This window comes from Dama dama, chromosome 9, assembly GCF_033118175.1.
Source record: "Dama dama isolate Ldn47 chromosome 9, ASM3311817v1, whole genome shotgun sequence".
Taxonomy (NCBI): Eukaryota; Metazoa; Chordata; class Mammalia; order Artiodactyla; family Cervidae; genus Dama; species Dama dama.
The window spans coordinates 63,762,090-63,783,474 of NC_083689.1; the positions used below are offsets into that span (position 1 = coordinate 63,762,090).

Genomic DNA, 21,385 nt, shown 5'->3' on the forward strand with positions numbered 1-21,385 from the left:
TGGAGTAGAACCCTAGCCTGGAATCCTAGATGTCCCAGCAGGTGCCAAACCCAAGTGCCTACAGGGCAGGGAACCTGGGCGAGCAAAGCTGTAGGTGTGAGTGGGAGAGTAAATGGCAGTTGACCCTTAGTGTTAGAGAGACAAGAGGGCCTGGTGCTGATTGTGGTGATCTGGGAAAGAAGGTCTGTCTCTCTAAAGGAGCAGCTACCCCTCAGAAGCATGGGCGCAGGTTGCCAGATATTCTGGATTTTTAAGAGAAGAGGGAAATCTGGAGTTTTACAAAATATGTCCCATTTAAAAATGATTCAAAAGATATAAAGCAGCATGGCTCAATTAAGGCCTCCTGTTGGGCCTTCAATGCAGGCCAACAGCTTGGCAGACTTAGGGGCTTAGCAGTCAGAGGCAGGGCTTGCCTGAGAATTCCCAGTGAGAATGACCTAGAGTTCAGCCCCGCCCAGGGCACCCCACACTTACTCAGCGCTCTGCTTCCTGTCTTAGTTGATCTTTGTGTCTGTGGACCCCTGACCTTGGGAGGCTGGTGGAGGGTTCTGGGAGGCAATGAATGTGCCTGGCTGGGATGTGGTGGAAGGTGGCCTGGGGCACTCCATTCCTATTCTGGGATTCCTCAGAAAAGGTGTTTCCTTGGACAATGCCGGGAGGCACTGAGATGGGGCCCTGGACCAAATGCAGTGACTTCCAGCCTATGATCTGTGAGAGCAAATGGGGGTGGGGGTGGGGCAGAGGAGAGAGAGGTTTCTGGCCACACATTAGAGCAGCCATATTCCCAAGGTCAAGTGAGGGTCAACAGATAACACTGGGGTCACACTGGTTATCTTGGTGTTTGATCCTCAGTAGGCCCTGCCCTCTGTGCTCTCTTTCACCACCCCCGCCAAGTTCATCCCTGCATGGTTCCCTGTGTAGGTCCAGGCTCCCTGACCTAGTGCCTCCTCCATCTACCCACTGGAATCCTGCCCATCCTTTTAGGGCCCACCTCTATACACTCTTCAGCATCCAGGTATGGACTCCTGGAGTCTTGATGGGGGCTGACTCAGCCCTATATCCAGCGAGCTCTGACAGCCCAGCCCAGTCTGCACAGGGCACTCATGGTCTTTTGAGACAAACCATTTCATGGACTTATGAAGACATTTTTTTTTCACACTCCTTGGACCCGAGTGCTTGGGGCAGCAGCAGGGTACCATGGGAGGGATGGGTGCACTGCTCAGCCATGCAGGCGTGGGGTCATTTCCAGCTCTGCCTGTCTTGGCTGTGTGGCCTGGGGGACCCACACTGCCACTTCACAGCTTTGCACGATGGGTGTAGCATCCATCTGAAAGCAGTTTCTTGGTGGCTCTGGGGACAGCCAGGGAAGAGTTAAGACAGTCCCAGCCCCTCTGAATTCCACGTGACCCAGGGTTGCTGAGTCTCCGGGTCTGCGGTGGACACTGTTCTCCAGGCTCATTTTTTGCTAATGGCTCATGGAAAGTTTGGCTCCTTGAGCTCCAGACCGCTCCCTATGGGGCCTGAGGCCTCGCTGACGCTGGTCTTGCCCTGGAAGGGCATCCAGAGTAGCCTCCCGCCTGCAGAGCTATGGTCAGCACCCCTGCTCCATGTCCGCCTGACTTCCTGCTGCCTGACCTTCTCCCCCAGGACAGAGCAGCAGCCGGCCCCTTCTGGCCACATGGAGGCCTCCTCCCAGCGCCCCTATCCAGGATTACTTTTCATTTGCAAGGTGTGGGCAGGGGGTGAGGGAAGCCTTTTCCCACTAAAGTCCACCGCATCTGTGAATTGTATCCCTTTGAGTATTGTAGTGGGTAGCAGCCCAGGAGGACTCAGACATCTGCTGGCCAGAGTCCAATCTCGACTCCATTGCTCACTGACTGTGTGACCAGCTGAATTGACTTTCCCTCTCTGAACCCAGGTGTCCTCAGACGCAGATGGGGAGAATAACAGGAAATTAAATGAGATAATATAGCTGCTTGATGCATAGCTTTAAAAAATGATTAGAGTGCTTCACCTAAAACATGGCATGTAGAAATTCTCCAGGTGGGATGGTTCTCATGAGCCTGCTGTCAAGATAAACAGAGAGAGGGTGTTGTGCCTGGAGCCAGAGAAGGGCCAAGATGGAGACGCAGGGCTTGCACGTTCCAGCTCCGTGAGCAAGTTCCTTGGAGGCGAGGCCAGTGACCCCATCAATAAGATGAATGGGTTGGACAAGAAGCTCATTGTGCCCCACAAAGGTGACTGGAGGGAGAGCCGTGGGCAGAAGGGAGCTCTGAGCCCTTGCCTGCTCAATTCAGCCTTTTGTCAGTGACCGTGTCATGGAGAGCTATGTGGGGAGCACCGCCTCTTTGGAGCCAGATTCAGGGGTTGTCCTCACTTGCAGGATGGACTTCATGAGAGTAGGAGCCCTGATGGTTTCTTCAGTGAGCTGGTATGTCCTGCAAAACCAGTTGGAGTGGGGGGTGTTGGGTTGGGGTCCGGGAGTTGGACAGCAATAAAGTCCTCTGGGCCAAAAGCCTTGCTCTGACCTTGACTCTGCTGTCCCAGGGTCAGGGTCTCAGAGAGTTTCAGGGGTTGGGGTGACAGAAGTCAGAGGCAGGGGAGGGGCCGATGGTCAATATTGATCTAGCTGAGTCAGGGGAGCAGGATGGGGAAGCAGCAAGGCTGGGGTGGGGCCTGCCGATAACTGAATCCCAGTGCGACTGTGGGAACCAAGGAAGGGGGGTGCTCGATACAGAATTCCCAAACTAGATCCTTACGAAAACAACAGTGGTCTGGAGCCCTGCCCAGTCCTAATGTGTCCTAATCCCTGAGGGTGGAGCCTAGAATATCTGTATTTTTAGCAAACTTCTTGGGTGACTCTGAGCAGCCAGCCCAGTTTTCATATTTGGGGACCACAGGTTTACCCCCATAGTTGTAATAACGAGGAAACTGAGGTCCAGAGAGGGAAAGTAACTTACCCAAGGTCATACAGTAATGATAATCCACCCCTTTTTCCTGAGGGAAGCTATAGTCCACTACTAGATAACTCCATTCCCTGCCTGCTGTGGGCCAGGGCCCTGGAAGGGACGGCTGCCCAGAGGGTAGTGGCCACGGAGACCTTGGCAGGCCCAGGTGGAGAAGGTAGGGTGGGGCTCATCCCAGGAGGAAGGACATAGTCGGGGGGCATTCCCACAGGACTGGACCTGCCCCACCTTGCCCTCTGCAAACACTCCCAGCACCGGCTGGGGGATGTTCCCTAAAAGATTTACTATGGCCCTGGTTTGGGGAAGGCCTTTTCCATTGCTGGAGACCCACCCATGCCCTGGAAAGGCATGCCCCCAGCACGATAGGGGGCTTCCCAGGTGGCCCTAGTAGTAAAGAACTTATTTGCCAGTGCAGGAGATATAAGACATGTGGGTTCGATCCCTGGGTGGGGAAGATTCCCCTGGAGGAGGGCATGGCAACCCACTCCAGTATTCTTGCCTGGAGAACCCCATGGACAGAGGAGCCTGGCAGACTATAGTCAATAGGGTCGCAAGAGTCGGACACGACTGAAGCAACTTAGCACGCAAGCAGCACGGTAGATTCAGGGGCACTCGCAGCCTTCTGACACTCTGGCCCCCTTCTCCCCTAACCTCTAACCGACCCACCGGTCAGGGCTCTCAGCCCAGCTCTTGACTGCATGATTCCCCTACATCTCAATTTGCTAAGCATCCATACAGATCCTCCCAGAACTCCGAGGCGTTGCCACCCTCTCCTGCCTCTTCTGGCTCCTGAAACCTTGCTACCAGGTCCAGCCGTCACCCTAGTCTGCCCTGAGCGCTGGTTCTCACTCTCTGGGATGGGGGTCATTGATTCCTGGGGACGGGAGACAAGCTAGCTCATCTCTGCGTCCTTCCCGGAGCCCAGTCTGGCTGCTGCACGCCCTAGCAGGTGTTCGGCGTGGTTCCGATTCTGAATCTCACCTCCTTCTCTCCCCGGGCCATTTTGGGCCAGTGTCTTCACTTTCTGCACCACAGTTTCCTTATTTGTGGAATGCAGAGAATCGTAGTGCCCCAGAGAGGTGAACGGAGGGTCGTGAGAGAGCCCATATAAAGGAGGTCAGGTGTGAACAATTTTAGCAGCACACATTTGTCAGGGGTCTACCCTCGGCAAGGATGACGATACCTGCTGCGTGCATCCGGAAATGGACAAGGTGCTGACTGCCTTCAAGAAGCTCATGGTTTTGTGGACACTTGCTCAGGTGACTTCAAATCAGTGAGCTCTGGTGAGGTAGGTACTGCGAAGCCTACATGTGGACCTAACGCAGTGCATGCTGGAAGTGGGTAGAGGAGACTATGGAGCCTGTGGAGGGACCTAACGCAGTGCATGCTGGGAGTGGGTAGAGGAACCTGTGGAGCCTGTGTAGGGACCTAACGCAGTGCATGCTGGGAGTGGGTAGAGGAGACTATGGAGCCTGTGGAGGGACCTAACGCAGTGCATGCTGGGAGTGGGTAGAGGAGACTATGGAGCCTGTGGAGGGACCTTACGCAGTGCATGCTGGGAGTGGGTAGAGGAACCTGTGGAGCTTGTGGAGGGACCTAACGCAGTGCATGCTGGGAGTGGGTAGAGGAGACTGTGGAACCTGTGGAGGGACCTAACGCAGTGCATGCTGGGAAGGAGGTGGGGCTTCCTGGAGAAGGTACCGCAGCTGTGTCCTCAAGGGAGCCGAGATGATGCTATGCACTGAGCAAGGAATAAAAAGGAATCCAGTCCTCTGCAGTGAGTTCTGGAGTAAATGGGCAGTGAGGAGGTGGAGATTACAGATGTAGACAACTAAGAGATGAGGCACCAGCTGGAGTGGATAGCGGTGAAAGAGAAGGGGGGTTGAGCAGGGGGAGGTTCCTGAGAATCCCAGCCACTGTTTGCTGGCTATCCACAGACGGGGAAACGCAGACCCTAGAGCTCTGCTTGCGCTTGTCCTGACTCTCTGGCTTGCAAGAAGCCTCTTTGCCTCTGAGTCTTATTTTCTTCACCTTCAAAATAGGACTGTTCCAACTAGGGTAAGAGGTGTGAAAGCACCCTGTGAACTCTAAAAGATCATGCTCTTGTAGATAATAATAGCGCTTCAAGTGGAGTTGGCACTGTGAGGTAAAGGATACCTCGAGGTTTACCGGGAGCTCCCAGAGCTTCATGCTGCTGCCGCTGCTGCTAAATCGCTTCAGTCGTATCCGACTCTGCGCGACCCCATAGACGGCAGCCCACCAGGCTCCGCCGTCCCTGGGATTCTCCAGGCAAAAACACTGGAGTGGGTTGCCATTTCCTTCTCCAATGCATGAAAGTGGAAGTGAAGTCGCTCAGTCGTGTCCGACTCTTCGCGACCCCAGGACTGCAGCCTATCAGGCTCCTCCGTCCATGGGATTTTCCAGGCAAGAGGAGTACTGGCGTGGGTTGCCATTGCCTTCTCCGCCCAGAGCTTCATAGACTCACACAACGCTGGACCTCCTGTAATCTGCTCCTGTGCTGCCACCTGTCGGCGAGTGTCTGCAATGGCAGCTCAAGTTCTCAAGTCATTCCTGTAGCCCAGGAGGGAGATTCAGGGCACCTGAGGGCTCAGGTTCAAGCTGTCCTGGCGCTGACATGCCAGGCTCCAAGACAAGAGTGCAAATGAAGGGCCTGGATCCCTCTGCTTCACACCTCCTTGCCCTTTTCAGCCTTACTGCCAAGCTCCTCGCATATGCCCTGTAGAAATGCCCTCTGGCCATCTCTCATGCCAGCAGCCAGGATAGACCCAGAAAGCAGCTGGTGCGGGAATTCTGAAGCCCAGGTACCCAGAGCATGGTCTAAAGAGGACCGTAGGCTCTAGAAGTCATCCCCCCACCCCCGCCCCCCGGCCCTGTGGAATCAGGCTTTCATCAAATACAAACTGGCCCTTGCCATCAGCACTTGCAATCTAGCTCTACAAGGATTAAATCATGTGCTGCTGCAGCTGCTGATTCTTAATACTCCTTGAAAGGAGTTCAGGGTGGAGAGCAGAAATTAGGAATTCTGTGCTCTGGGAAAAACTGGCAAAACAGGTCTTCAGATTGTGAGATATTTTTAGGTGCTGATTTTATGAGCCCAATTCTTGTATCTCCTCTTGTCTAGAAAAGCACCAAAATCCTTCATGATGACAACTGCTCCTCGTGACTAGCAGAAACCTTCTGCAAAAAATACGTGCTTGATTGCATGTACTCCCTCCCTTCACCAGAATCATGTATATACTGATTTCCCCCTCTACTACTTTGGAGCAGTTTCTCAGAGCTATCTGAAATGTTGTCTCCTTGGATAGTCTTCATTTTGCTGCCAAATAAACCTTACCTTGCAACTCTCACATTGTGCTTTTTTTTTTTTCAAGTTACATCTCTTAGGTGGGGGCATGACTTACAGTGAGCAACTCATCTGTTTTGCATGAGACTGTTGGGTTTTGTACTGAAAATTCATGTCAGCAATGAATGGTTGGTCACCCTGTCATGGCCTGAGGGGGCCAAAACCTCTGTATCACCACCCTGGGTCAGCCTGACCAACTTGAGGTCGGGGAACCAACTAGCCTCTAATGTGGTAGTGGCCTCCCTTCCCCCAATGGAGCTTTTCCTCCACTCCTTTCTCCAGCCCCAAGGCCTCTAGGTTCTAGACTAGACAGCCCCTAGACTCTAGGTTCACATATAGTCTGTGGGTAAAGAGACCCTTCCCCTCCCTCCCCCTCTCAAGGCCTCTGGGGCCTGGGGCCTTGTCTGTGAGGTTGGGCAGAGGAAAAATATTGGGTAGGAAGGGACTTCTGGAACAGCTTCTTCACTGTACAAGGAAACCAAGGCCTGGAGGAGAAGAGCCTTGCCCCAGGTCCCTAAGGGAGACTTTCTATTGGCCATTGGTGGCAACTCATTGCTCTTGTTAAGGGCACCCCAGCCCCATCCCTGGCTCTAAGGCTAGGACACACAGGTCCAGGCATAATCCCATAGTGATTGGCTCAACCTTGAGCTTGTGACCAAGTTAGACCAATCAGAATAAAGACCTGGGCCTTTATTTTGCAACCGAGAGGAACTAGAACAGGAAATGGACATACTCCCCCAGTGCTCTGCTTGACCAAGACAGACAGCAAGTGCACAGAAGTTGGTAGCTATTTATTGCACTAAAACACCAAGAATAAAACAGACACCTCTTCTTCCCCCGAACCCCACAATAGCAGAAAGTTTGAGCAGTGGTCATTCAAGTTCACAGCCACATATTTTAAAAAAGAAAGAACTGAAACAAACCCCCAAACAAATAGTAACAAAAATACCAGCACGGGGGGTCTGGCAAATACATCCCCTAAAGGGTCTCCCCTTGAAGGGAGACAGGAGGCCAGGGGTCAGGATCAGCACTTGCTGGGCGCACACACGGGAGAATGCTTTCCCGTGAATGTGTTTGCATGCTGGAGCCTAGGACTTGTCTTAGGTCTGGATTTTTTTTGCATCTACAGGATGTTTGACTGTCTGGTGGTATTGGGCTCTGGGCCACTTTGTCTGCCAGTCTCCCTGTCTGCTGTCTCAGGATCACGCCGTGCCCTGCGGTCCACACCAGCTGGCTGCACACCCACAGGCGTGGCCTTTGCAGTAGAGCCATCTCAACTTGGGGTAGGGACCAGCCTCCATTTCTCTGGCATCCAGAGAGGGGCAGAGTGGACAGGGGGCGTGTCAGCAGACAAAAGGCAGGATGCTGGTGTCCTCCAGCTCAGCTCCCTCTGGTGGGGAAACGAGGGGTGAGCCTGGAAAGGACTTTCCCAAGGCCACACAGCAAGTCTGGTCACAGCTGGGAAGGAAATCCTAGGAACCCCCAAACGTGGCTCTTTCCCCCGCAGTCCTCCACTGATTAGCAGAGGACAGGCACAAAGAGGGAGCTGAGGGGCAGCTGGGGGAGAGCAGGGGGACTGGCCGGCCCAGGAAAGGACAGGGATCCAGCCAGTGACTCACCCTGTCGATTCTCATGGATGTATTCAGTGTTCAGTCTCCACCCCAGTGTTCTGTCCGATCCCCCGTCAGCCCTGTAACATAGGCTGGGCAGCAATATTTAACCCTTTTAATGGAGGGGGAAACTGAGGCTGAAGAAAGGACCAGACTTTGCCTTGGTAATGGCAGCAATCCCTCACCTTTGGCTTGGGGACAGCTGTGGGAGCTGGCAGCTCACAAGGGAGGCAGGCAGTTTTGCTGCTGGGACGCTGGGATCACTGGGCCTTACTGGGAAGCCCTCTGGACCTGGGACAGACCAAGTGCCTGCCCTGGGCCTCGGCAGCAGGGTCTCTGCCAAGGAGCGAGGCCAGTGATCAACCAGTTTGGAGACCAGGAGGGCCGAGTCGACTCTCTCCTGGCCTGCGGCCCCTGCCCAGCCTGCCTCACCTGTCCCGGGGGCAAGAGTGCAAGAGAATGGGCCCAGCAGACAGCTCATGATCAGAAAACTCAGGAAGTACTGGGTCACATCCCATCAGTCCTGCTCCACTCAACACCCAGGATACCCCAGAGGTTTGGAGGGATCAGAGATTCCTCCAAATCTTTGGAGATGTGGCTCTTCCTCCCCTAAAATCCTCCAGAGGGGACAGTATCTCATGCTGGCAAAACACGGCCACACAGAGGCCAAAAGCACAGAGAGGCAGCAACATAATTCCGAGTCGGACACTGAGAATACAACCTCTATTTCTTTTTTTGTCCAAAACATGTAGATTGGTTTTGCTGAGTGTTATTTCTTCTTCTTCCTTTTTTTTTTTTTTTTTGTTTCAACATACTTACTGCATATAAAGTCATGCAAAGAAAACAGTGCAGACAGTAGATCCAGGTGGATGTGCCAAGGCATTCCACATCAGAGTTAATCCCAAGGGAAGAGGGAAAGAGAAAGGAAAAGAGAGATGCAAACCACAGCCGCAGGAGGAGGTGTGAAGAGGAGAACTCCCAGTGTTCTTTTTGGACCCGCATGAAGACACATGCTTGTGAACCCCCCAGAGATGGATGGATGGGGGGTGGGGCGCTGAGGGTGGTGCACAGATGTAATGGAATCCTGGGCAGCATGGTAGAAAGGACCTCAGTTTGGGAGGCAAGCAAGATAAAGTCCAGATACTGCCACCCTGACAACCTCCCCCACTCTCTCTGCCCGGATTTGCTATTTCTTCATCAGTACTAACATCTGATGCTTCTCCAGTCCCCAAGGGAACCTGGGGACTGAAATGTCAGAGATCCTTCCCCGTCAGGCTGAGTCCACCTCAGCCCCAGATAACCCACAAGTGACAAAGTCCACCTCAGAGATGACAAAAAAAAAAAAAAGACCTAGAACAGGAAAAAAAAAAAAAAAAAACTACCCCTCACCCCTCTTCCCACCTCCCTTCCCAACCCAAACCTTCTCACAATAATTTGAGAGGTCTAGTTATTACATAAATATCCATTAACGCGAAATCCATTTACGAAACACACAGAAGTTTGGCTATAAAAAGGCATGCGGTCCAAGTAGAAGTGATACCTAAAGGTTTTCTTTTGCCTTCAAAAAGCAATCAGATTCTCTCCTTCGGATGATGAAGCTGGAATTCTCCAGGCCTGATGGATGAGTGGAATGGGCAGCTAGTGTTGGAAGTAAACATCAGCAGAAGGAAGAAAGGAAGAAGTGGGGGCACCCTGAGAGGATCGAGCCCCCCACACTGAGGGAGGAGGGTCGGCTGGAGAACAAGAGGGCAGGACAGGATGGGAGAAGAGTTAGGAAGGCAGTTTGAGGCAGGAGGCTCCTGACATCTTGCTCCGCTTTTGCCCTCTCCCACGGGGGAGGTTGGTGCGGGGGGCTGGGTGTTCTGCCCTTCCCGAGGACCCCAGAAGAGGGGAGATCAGGGAGGGGGTTCTGGCAGGTGCCACATTCCTCCTGGCTCTGCCCCTCCTCCCCAGGCCCTGGGTGAACACACAGCTGGGACCATGGCCTCCGGCCAAGGCAAGACCAGGCCAATGACAGCTGGGAGAGGGGTCCTTGGGGCCAGCACCCAGGGCACCTGGGCCTGAGGAAGCCCCACCCCAGCAGGGGACAGAGAGCAAGAGTGACAGGTGGAGATGGGGAGATGTGGCCATTTGCTCTGAAGTCGTGATGGCTTTTGCGAACGAACAGGTTTTCTTGACGCAGGTATGAAGGTGACAGCGATAGTGGTGGTGGTGGGATGATGTGATTGGGGGAATTCCAGCAAAATCCAAGTGGGAGAACCAGCAGCCACATTCCACGGACAAAGAGTGGATCTCTGTGAAACAGCGCCTCCAGCCTGGTCCTTCAGCTGCAAGACACAGTCGACGTGGTGGATGATGTGGGTGCTTCTCAGGGCATCATGCCCACCTCCTTGGATGGGGTTCAAGTTGCCTGCTGTGGGTCGGGTCCCACCCGCGGCTCCTCCCCGCACCCCCTGGGACCCACAGGCCTGGTCTCCTCCCAGTGGTCTCCCCACCCCCGCCTCAGGGCCCGACCAGCAGCCGGGTTCCCCAGCGTGTATACCACCTCCAGACCGACACCACCCCGTCCTTTTAGATTGTTGGAAGGAGGGGCTCTTACTGCGGCAGGACGGAAGGCGCCCCGGATCTGTGGAAGTGGACGATCTGCCATTTGCCGTCCCGGCGGTGCCAGACACGGGTCTCTTCCGACTGGGCCGTGCGGGGGATGCCGCCGGCATCCAGGTACTGCGTGATGCGGATGTAGGCGATGCAGGCCGACTCGTCACCCATCAGGTGGATGTGGGGGTTCAGGATGGTGGTGTGCACAGGCTTGCTGTTCCGGGACCACACTGCAGGCGGGGACGGGAGGGGGCGGAGGAGTTGCACCTGGGGGCCTCCCTCCCACTTCCTCCCCTTCCCCACTTCTCAGCAACGGCCTCAGCAGAGCACCTCTGCCTGCCTCACTTCCAGAGGAGCGGGTCTCTGTGACAGGGCTCAGCTACCTGGGAGTCAGGGCACAGCTTGCAGATCAGACCCCAGCGGAGATACAGTGGACTTCAAGACAAGGTGAATTCTTCAAACGCAGGGGAATGGAATCAGAGAATCATGGTATCTCAGACATACAGGTGAATGTAGTGTCAGGTGAGCTTAGACCAGTCTCAACCCAGATCCCTACAGAGACCGGGGGAGTACACAAACAAGGCGTTGAACTGGGTACGAGATGCTAGATGGCTACGGACCCTCTGTGTCTGGGTGAGGCGGACAATGGGGAGTGGTGGAGACAGTGGTGAATAGTGCATCATGTCCCTTCTAGGGAGGTGCCCTGTCCGCAGCTTCCCTGGCATTTGCTATGTAAGTGGGACTCGTGTTACACACCTCATTTTTCAAGAGAATCGAGAAATTTGGATTTCTGTCAAATGCCTCAGTTTTAATCATTGCTTTCAAATTTAAAACATCATGCAGACCACATGAAACACGAGTAGTCAGATACGCCTTATGGGCACCTCATTAGCACCTCGATTCTCAATGTATAGAATTATGGAAACTTGAAGAATATTAAACCTGTAGAATCTTGGAATTGTAGGGATGGTACAGGTGGCCATGGGATGTGGTCGCGGAGCTTTCCAGACTTAGGGGGAAAGGCACAGCTCTTGTAACCACGCTAGAACTAACAAAACCAGCCCTCTTCATGTACTATGTGAGCCGCAATTATGACTATCATCATCATCACCATCTTGGTTCTAGGAACTCTCAATTCTTTCCAGCAAGATAGAAGACAAAACACAGGAAGACAATCACCTCGGGAGGGCCTGGACAGGGGTCACTAGGATCTTGGGCTTCAGTGGAACCCTCACAACTTCCCTCAGTGTAACCCAGATGTACCCAAATCCCACGGGAGAGCTGATTCAAAATATAGGTTGCCCAGCCCCGCCCTTGGAGATGCCAGTTCAGGAATCTGTCATATTAAAAAAGCTCCCACCCCTTCCCCATCCTCTGATTCTGATGCTCAGCCAGGTTTGTGAGCCACTGATTTCCTGAAAAATGTAAAAAAAAAAAAATTTTTCACAACTGCAGAAAGCATCCAATAGTATCTGCGCCTAAATATTATACTCACATTATACCCTGGTTTTGGATAAATGACCCCAAATCACTGAGTCTTAGATATGTAAACTTAAGAGGCTTTTTACAGTTTGGGGCTCTTGTATAGCAAGAGTGAAGAGCTTTTACACTATAAGCTTTGGAGTGACCTCAGAGATCAGAGGTCACCCCTTGGCCCTCCCACAAAACGCAAGGAGGCCTCTGTGAGCATCCTCAACAGCATTTGGGGTTGGAGGCTCTCAATACTGTTTAATTCAATGCGTCCATTTAGCAGATCTGGAAACTGAGGTCCAGAGAAGCAACTGGACTTGTCCAAAGCTGGGCCAGTCTCTGAAAGAAATGCAGTAGAACCTAAAGAAGTCAGTCTCTAGGTGTGACTGAATTAGGACAATCTAGAACAATCCCCAAAGGGACAGAGTTTAGCACCATTGAGGGCACTGGGCCTTACTGCTGTCTGCCAGGGTTGGGGTCCTGAGAGTCATTTGTAAAGCAATGGTCACGCTAGCGTGGCATCTCTTGAATGGATCTGATGCTCCCAACATCTACCCTCGTGGATAGCATGGGAGAAAGAGCCAGGTCCTCCAGCAGGAAAAAGCAGGCAGGAGGGTGAGACTTGCCCCAGGGCAGGCAGTTACCTTGTGTCTTGCTCTTTTTGATCTTTTGATGTGATCAGGTGTTCAAGCCCGAAGTCCAGGAAGCCAGTGTTATGATGGGACTCACTGCCAGAGTTTAGGCCAAGCCTTCTTGTCTCCTCCCCCTTTTGCATCCCTGAGTCTTAAAAGCCAGCTCAGCCTGATCTCTGCTCTGTGGGGATTGTGGTGTTCATTGTGGGGAACCAGCGCCTCCTAGAGGACAGATCAGTAGAGAGGTGCCCCTGGTGATGAGCTAGAGAGCTCCAGGGTGAGTGGGACTGACTGTGGGGTCCAGCCACGTCTCTTCACACTCTACCTCTGTTGCTAGCCTTGGAAAAGCAGAGTTTGATTTGTCAAAGAAAATGTAACTTCCTTCTTTCCATCTTCATAGCTTTTGGGGGATGCTCTTAAGCCCTTGTACTCTGCAAGATTCCATTAGTCTGTAGGCAGACAGGAGAGGAGTGCCCAGCTCTGATGCCCAGGTGAAGGGAGAGCACGGGGAAGGAAGGAGGCACTGGAGGCAGTCGGGACCAGGTTCTGTCACCAACGTTCTGGGTCCTTTGGACAAGTCACTTCCTCTCTCTGGACCTCAGTTTCCCCTCTGTACAATGAAGAGTTGGACTACAGCCGACTTCAGTTGCTTATGTACTACCTTTATTTTTACCATCCACCTAACTTTATGGCAACCCACTCCAATATTCTTGCCTGGAGAATCCCATAGACAGAGGGGCCTGGTGGGCTATAGTCCATGGGGTCGCAAAGAGTTGGACATGACTGAAGCAACTTAGCATGTGCACATATTTACTTTATGAAAATATTTCCTTAAATCAATTCACTTTATTAATGTATATACATTTACTTTAAAAGACAACTTTCTAAAACAATCATTAATGAGTAACCAGTCTTACAGAATACACTTTTAATAAGCCCAATGAAAATGAAATCAAATTATATAATCCTAGTTCCATGCTCTTTCCTGCAAGGCACCTGGACCTGAGGCCGCTCTCTTTTTGATAAAGAGGTGAGTTAGAAAGTGGGTAGGTGGAGAAGGAAATGGCAACCCACTCCAGTGTTCTTGCCTGGAAAAGTCCATGGACAGAGGAGCCTGGCGGGCTAAAGTCCATGGGATTACATGACTGAGCATGTTGCACGAGGGTGGAGGGAGATGGGTTGGTAGCAATAAAGTGGTAGAACTAAAAAAAAAAAAAAAAAGAAAGAAAGTGGGTAGGTATTTAAGAGAGACTAACATTAAAGTGAGCCTTTCCCCTTGGCAGAGCCAGATATATTGAAAGAGAATTTAGAAAGGGACCCACTTTCTCACTGTGTGAACCAGTGCTTTTTCAGTGGGTGCCCACAAGCGCAGGAAACCACAGAGCGTTGCCTCAGTGCTTCCCTCTGGGGGACCTTGGCTGTGCCTCTTCTCAGGGCCTCCCTCCGGGTCCTAAGCTACAGGAGTCTAACCTGCGAGTGCATTGGTTTATCCCTGTCTGACCCCTGGCCAAGGTGAGACACAGACGCAGGCAGAAAGCGCCCGAGGTCAGGCCCAGCCTCAGCCCCCTGCCAGCCCCGGGTTGCAAAGCTGCCAGGGTCTCTCCTGCAAAGGAGAGGCCCGGGAAGGACAGACATGCGGACAGAGACCTAGACAAACAGGCAGGGCACAGCAGTGTGAGCTTGGTCCCCTCTTCTCACCTACGAGCGCGTTTCCATGCCCACCCATCGGGGCACCTGCATGACAACCTACGCGCCAGTTTGCAACCAGCTGGTCAGCTGGGGTGGCCGCAGGCATTCAGGTGACTGTAACTTGGGGGTGTGCCCCTGGAGGTCTCCCTTATCTGTAGAAAGGGAATACAGGTCTTCCCCAGGCTCTCCCAGGGTCATGGGCAGGTGAGGGCTGGGAGGCCCTGTCACACTGATCCAAGTCCCCATCCGCAGCCACAGCGGTTGGACGGGCCCGGGTTCGGAGAGAGAACCAAGGCGGTACCAAGCCCTGTCCACACGGGCTGTTCCTCTTCACTGGCTCCTGGCCGCCCCGGGGGCCCTGCCCGTCACCCTGCTGTGCCATCTGGCAGGACGCCGAACAGAGCAGACAACAGGCAGCCCAGAGGGAAGGGATTGCTCACGGTTTTCAAAATAGAATCGATGGAAGTCCAGGCCCTCGACCAGGTTCCCCAGGGCCTCGGGTTCGAAGGCCGTCATCCCAGGGTCACACATTTTCCTGGGGGGAGGAAGTCAGAGGAAAGATGGGCTGGGGTGGCCTCTCTGGTGCCCCCTCTAATTCCAGGAGCCTGGACCCCAGGAAGGTGAGCCTGTGAAATCAAAAGTGACTGCACCCACTTCATAGGATCAATGAGGCTGTGGAGGGGACAGGGCTGGGACAGGTACAGTGTGGACACTGCTGACTGGCAGGTGCTACTGGGAACTGGGAAGCCTGGGTCCAAACCATGGCTCTGCCTCTTACACGTCATGTGACCACCACCGCACCCCCCCTGCCCCCAGCAATGGCTTAACATCTCTGAGCAAGAGGGCCATACCAAGATGCCAGTGGGGATAACTCAGTCTGTATACAACTCTCCAGATTACATCACACCCCCCACCTCAGGCAGCAGATGCGTCCAGAGGGGGCTTTCCTAATTTGTCTTCCTTGGGCAGGGGGACCTTTTCCTTCACTTTAAATTGACTTCTGTTCACCAAGCAGGTGTGTCCTTGGAGGGAGTGCGTTTTGCTACATTAAACGGAGATGTCCTATTGTTGGCAGCAGCGTCCTCTGGGAGCCCCAGGTCCCTCTTCTGTAAGATGAGGAAAATTGCAGTCCAAGAAGCAACGCCAGGGAGGAAGGAGCCCGGGGCGTGGCTGAGCGGGCCCTCTGCTGTGTATTTTCAGCTCAGGGCTCCCACTCTGGTGTGCTTTTTGAGAGACCTTAATAGCCAGATGGAGGAAGGAAGAAACTGTCTGCCCCATCCCTAGGTCTCTGAGATCTTCTATGACACAACGTGGACCCCTGTGACAATGACAGTGAAGCCAGGGACAGAAAGTACCCCAGGAGAAACAAAGATCCCAACCTAGGGAGGGACTGAAGACAACGGCGGAGGGCCCAGCCTCGGTGAGCTGGAGCTGTGGTGAGTGCAGGGTGCCCTGCCCTTGTTCTGCCCTAACCACTCTGTGTGACTCCAGACAACTCGCTTCTCCACTCAGAACCTCAGCTTCTCCTGACGGATTGGCCAGCGGGGTTGTTCTCAGATCGTGTGGGATTCCCAGGATCCTTCCAGATCCAGAGTCCTCTAAGGCAGGGCTTTGAGCCCTGACCATCTGGAAGACTAAGCACCCCCTCGCTCTCTCCAAGGAACCCCTCTGCAGGAGGTCTCTGGGCCTCTGAAGGGACTCAGAAACCATCTGCTCCCGTTCCATTGTACATGTAGGGAAATAGGCTCGGAGAGACGAAGTGGCTTATCCAGGGTGACACAGGGTCAGACTCAGCACCACAGGCCCCAGAGGTCATAGCAAGGGGTCAAAACCTAGGCTACAGAGGAAGTGATATTGCAGAGGTGGAAGACTTGGGGGGTTTGGGGTCAACAGGAGACACCTCTCCTTCCCTCCCTCCCTATAGCTGTGTCCTCAGAGTCACTCTCAGGCTCTCTCAACACTGACTTAATTCTTTCCAGGGCCAGATGCAAAATCTGTTCAAGAGCACATTTCCATGTTCTTATGCAACCCTCGGGGGCACACATGCACACACACCCATGCACACCCCTTATGCACGCAGTCACAAACGTGCATGTTACATGTGCATAGGTACATCACACTCACGTGTACATGCGGCCTCCGTCTCACACCTGCACCTTCCAAGGTCCTTGTTTCTCCAGAGATAATCAGCAGATTGCTGGGGCTTTGTCACCCGCTGCTGCTGAAACCCTCCCACGATCAGGATGCACCTGGCCTGCCCAGCCTTTGACAGACAAACTTCTCAACTCCTGGGCATAGCAGTAACCAGGATCAGGCTGCCCAAGGAGCAAAGCCCACCCAGGTCATTCCTACTTCACCCAAGAGGCAAGAGTCGTTCTGCCCTTAGTTGGTAGCTTTTGTCCACCAAAAAGCACAGGTGGGGGCTTCAGACCCGGGCCTTGTCAGCCCTGGCCAAGACGTTGAGGCCTCAGCCCAGAATCCTGGCTCTCTGGGGGCCCACTGAGGTCCTTGCTGGCCTCGACCAGCAAGGCTGAAGATAGCCACCAGGGGGCGCTCCAGCCCAGTCTTTGTACACTGGTCACTTCAAGGGCTGGCCCAGGTGTGTAGGGAATGTCTTATATCATTTGTTTCATATCATGCTATTTTTGTGCACTCTGCCTTATCCCTGGATGGCTCAGAATTGCTTTTTGCAGTTCTTTTGCTCCCCGTGTGCTCACTGAAGTTTGGTTTCCTGCCTGCTCCTGCTCATCTGAGGTCAGAGGAAGTCCAGTGCGGCCAAGGCCCACATAGCAGGACTGAGGAAGGGCCTGCCTCCCTCCCCTCCTTCCCAGCTTATCGCCTGAGGAGGCCCATGTTGCAGTGGAAGCCACCCCCTCTTTCCTTGGGGAAGGAAAAGAGTTTTGATGGAATTCTTCCTAAACAACAAGATAGGAGCAGGCAGAGGAGCAGGACTGAGATATAGACAAGTACTGTGAGCAAAAAGCTTCATTATGAAAGCATAAAGTCTGAAGGCACACCAGACTTAATGAGTTCAGCCTGATTCATGGCACATGCAGTGTGAGTGAATGAGGGTCAGAGACAAAGACCCCCCAACGTTAGCCATCAGCGCCCCTTGATTCAGGCAGGACATGCAGGATGCACCCAGCCAACTCACGTGTAGGACTCAAAATCTCCATTGCTTATGGCTTCAATCAGCTGCTCTGTCACTTTTATGATTTCTTGTTTCCGCACTGTAAGGCAGGAGGGGACACAGGGAAATAATAGTGATCGTGATGGAGATGTGGCGCCAGCCCCCGCATCCTGAGCCCTCTGCACGCACCAGCCCCTGCCCTGAGGGCCTCACATTGTCTCGGTTGTCCCCACACTGTCCCTGGGTGTCATCACTCCCATTTCATGGAAGAAGAAACTGAGGCCCAGAAAGGTGGAAGGGTGTGAAAGTCCCCTCAACCACAAAGGGTAGAGCCTGTGTCTTAGTTGGCAGCTTCTGTTTCCAGAGAGCAAGCATGGTTCTGGCTCTAGGTCTGATTTGAACCCACATCTTGACTCCAAAATACACTTCTCCATCACCTTGTTTTGCCACCTGAATCCAAGCAAGGTTACCTGTGATGATCACCACCAGCAGCCAAAAACCAGAGGTTCCCCTGTGGTCCAAACTGGGGCCACTAAGGAAGGGCTTAGCGCTTATTTATCCCTTAGGTCTGGGTGAGTTTTTATTCCATTTGCATACCTACAAGAATCAGACACTGAGCTTTCCAGAACTTTCCAGGCATAATGAATCCCAGTTACTGATACCTGGCCTCCCCTGTCTGCCACTGAAACACCACAAACAGCTGCTTTCTGGTAGAGGATTAGATATCAGTGTTCTTATTAGGTGTGTGATGTTCTGTGCCCTAGCTTTCCCATCTGTAAAATCGGGATGCTATCACCTCTCATACATTCAGTGCTGAACAAGTGGTGTAATGAACCTGGGCTTCAGTATCAGACAGCCTTCATCTAAATCCCAGCCTGGGTCCTTATTAGCTGTGTAGCCATGGGCCACAAAGTTGTTTTCTCATCCATCATATGGAGACAATAATGCCCTCATCCCAGAGTTGTTATGACTATGGGATGAGATGATGTGCCCGAGGCACTTGGACCAGAGCCTGGCGCATAAAAGGTACACACCATAAGTACCACTTCCTATATCCTCCCACATGCACTGTTGCATCTGCTCCTCATGGCCTGGGGGTGGGGGGAGCCAAGGCCAGTTTCCTCTCATTTGATACACGAAGAGACCAAGCCTCGGCAATGAAGGAACTGGAAGTCAAATGTCCTGGCTCCCAGCAGGGCGGTCCTCCCAGAAGCCTCACTCAGTTTCTTGGGGCCTCCCCTTCTTCCCCAAGCTCAAGCTTGGCCTCAAACCTAGTCAGTGACCTGGCTGGCCAGAGCAACCTTACGTGAGACGGGTGGACATACTGCCCATCTCTCAGGCTGGGAGCGTGGGAAGGAGACTGCTCCTGTCAGAGCCCTTGACCCTGCCTGCCCTTTTCCTTACCAACTGCAGGGGCCACCCTGCCCCACCTCACACTGGGGAGCTCACCTCAGGCCCAAAGGACACAGAATCACAGAACACCCAAGCTGCAAGAACCTTGGAGACCAGAGACTCAGCCTCCTTATCCAGCTACTGGGGAAACAGAAGCCTGGTAAGAGGTGTGGCCTGCCCAAGGACACAGAACATCTCAGGTGTGCCGTCTGGCTCCCAGGGCAGGGCCTTTCCCAGAACCCGGGAGCTCCAACACATTCCCCGTCACGTTGCGCCCATGCGCTGTCTCTTCCCCAACTCAAATATTTAATATGAGCACTGCAAAGGTTCACTGGCCCCTGGAGTAGGCCTGGCTCTGCAGACATTCACTGCAGAGTGAGGGAGCGTGCTAGTGCTCAAGCCTTAGACCTTGAAGCCTCCCAGCACAGCTTCCTATGCTGCTCACTCCCCATTCAGAGATGAGCTCCAGCCACACTGGAGGCGACAGGTGAAATGGTCTGCTCCGGTGTCTGCGCAGCAACAAAGCCATCATCACCGTCTCTGCCCCGCCATGTGCCGCTCAGGGCAGGGCCCGATGCCCAGCACAGCTCTTGGCACGTGGTAAGTGCTCAGTAGATGTAACCATCTTGGAAGTTACCATCTCCAGTGTCAGCCACCACAGTGAGCCACACAGTCTTTATCTCCTGGCTCTGCTAAGAATCACCAGGACTGGGAATAAGTGTCTTAGACCATGAGCTCTGCCGGGTGACCCTGGGGTCTTGCCTGGCACTGAGATAGGCAGCATGAATGAATGAGTGGATAAACCAAATCAGGGTCTGGGGCTGCTGTCTTTGCCCTGTTCCCTGGAACTGCCCAAGTTGCCTAGTGGCCTCTGTCCGTTGGAGCCCAACAACCCAGTCTCCTGGTCAAGCTAGAGACTGAGGATGGAGAGAAATGCACCTCTGTCAGGAGATACCTCATTCCAGCTGCTCCCACGAGGAATCATGGTGACCACCCAGGGCAAATTCTCAGGCTCCTGGTGGGCCCTGGGGCCCGAGCCCCTCCCCCTGTCTTGTTTGCATGGCTTTACGTACCCTTCCCGCTTGACACTCCATGAGCTTCTGCTTAACACCCTGTCTCCTGTGGGCTGCTTCTCCCCAGCATGTCAGAAAGACTAGCCAAGCAGTCACGGGCACGGATTCTGCAGCCAGACCCCAGCTCTACTGCTCAATAACTCAATAACTTGCCCTTGGGCAAGCTATTTCCCCCTGCCTCAGTTTCCCATATATATAATGGAGCTACTAATAGTACTTACCTCATAGGGTGGTTCTGAGGGTTGAGTTAAGAATATATCAACAAAAATAACTAACACACATATGGTCCTCACTCAGAACCAGCTACTGTTCCAAGCCCTTTATATCAAGTCATTTATGTAAATAATGATGCATTATGTAAAGCCTTGAGAGCAGTGCCCGGCACTCCATAACTGAGAGCTGTGATTATCCTCAGTGGAAAGCTCTGAATTGGAAGTTCCCCCTGAGGACAGCCTCTAGCCAGGCCGGGACGCTTCCCAGCAGCCTGATACATGATGCTTCAGTTTTGGTTGAAGCTTTGGGGCTTGCAGCCTGCCTGAGAGGCCACCACACTGCTGGAGAGTTTCTTCCATTTGCACCCATGTCCTTCTTTTAAGTTGAAATTTCCCCTTAGAAGCCCCTTAGTTACTGGGGCCCTGCACCGTGCACCTGATATCCCAGACTTTATGCCTTCCACCTACCAGCCTTTTCTTCTCAGGGCTGAAAGCTTCCAGCATGTGGTTTGCAGTATCTCACTCAAGCTGGCTATCTACTCTTCTGGGGTACTTAAGCTGTTAGATGCTTCTGTGAGTATAAGCACACAGTCCTAGATGTAGCTTGAATATTGCAGAATCTAAGGCCTAGGGTAGCACTCTTTATCTGCTCCCCATTTCTGGACACTATACCTCTATTAATGCAGCCCGAGACACGTTAGCCCGAATGCCTAACTTGGCCTTCACCCACATAGGACACCAAGTTTGCCAACGGTTAAAGCCTGGCAGGCAGGAATCTCCCTCACTTCACTCTCTGGGACCAAAGATCTGGGGCTCTGGTGCTCCTTAGATCTGGAGAAATTCATTCTTGTTGGCCCCTCCCATGCCCTCAGCAGACCCACTGCTCTATGAAAGATTCATCCAGCAGCTGCTCAGTAGCAACTCTGGCATTTTTAATCTTCTAGGCATTCACCCAGACAACCAAGAGTGTTCCCTCATAGCTGGGGAAGCTGAAGCCCCAGAGAGGTTAAGACACTCTCTCAAGGTCACACAGCATGCGGCAGTTGAGATGAGATCAGCATTCCCAGCTAATATTTCCCAGAATGTCTCTGCCCAGATTTGGAGGCAGCTCTTTGGAAAAGAAACAGAGTTTTCAAGGAGCTGGCCAGGAGAAGGGCGGTGGGGAGGGAGCCTAGCAGAGCCCTGTGCAGCTCGGAGGGTGAGAGGCCTGTGTATCAGCCTGAGGGGCTCTGAAATATTCATGTCCCCT

At 53.1% G+C, this 21,385-nt stretch overlaps 1 protein-coding gene across 1 annotated transcript in view; it reads right to left on the reverse strand.

The window, feature by feature from the left end:
• Positions 1-9,307: 9,307 nt before the first annotated feature.
• The window catches only part of CAMK2A (calcium/calmodulin dependent protein kinase II alpha), a 61,988-nt gene continuing 49,910 nt past the window's right edge, over positions 9,308-21,385 (reverse strand). The window contains exons 16-19 of the mRNA XM_061151729.1: positions 17,484-17,559; positions 14,770-14,864; positions 10,540-10,768; positions 9,308-10,267 (exon numbers count right to left, since the gene is read on the reverse strand). Of these exons, the coding sequence (XP_061007712.1) occupies positions 10,264-10,267; positions 10,540-10,768; positions 14,770-14,864; positions 17,484-17,559 (404 nt within the window). The 3' untranslated portion in view covers positions 9,308-10,263. The remainder of the gene's footprint in view (positions 10,268-10,539; positions 10,769-14,769; positions 14,865-17,483; positions 17,560-21,385) is intronic.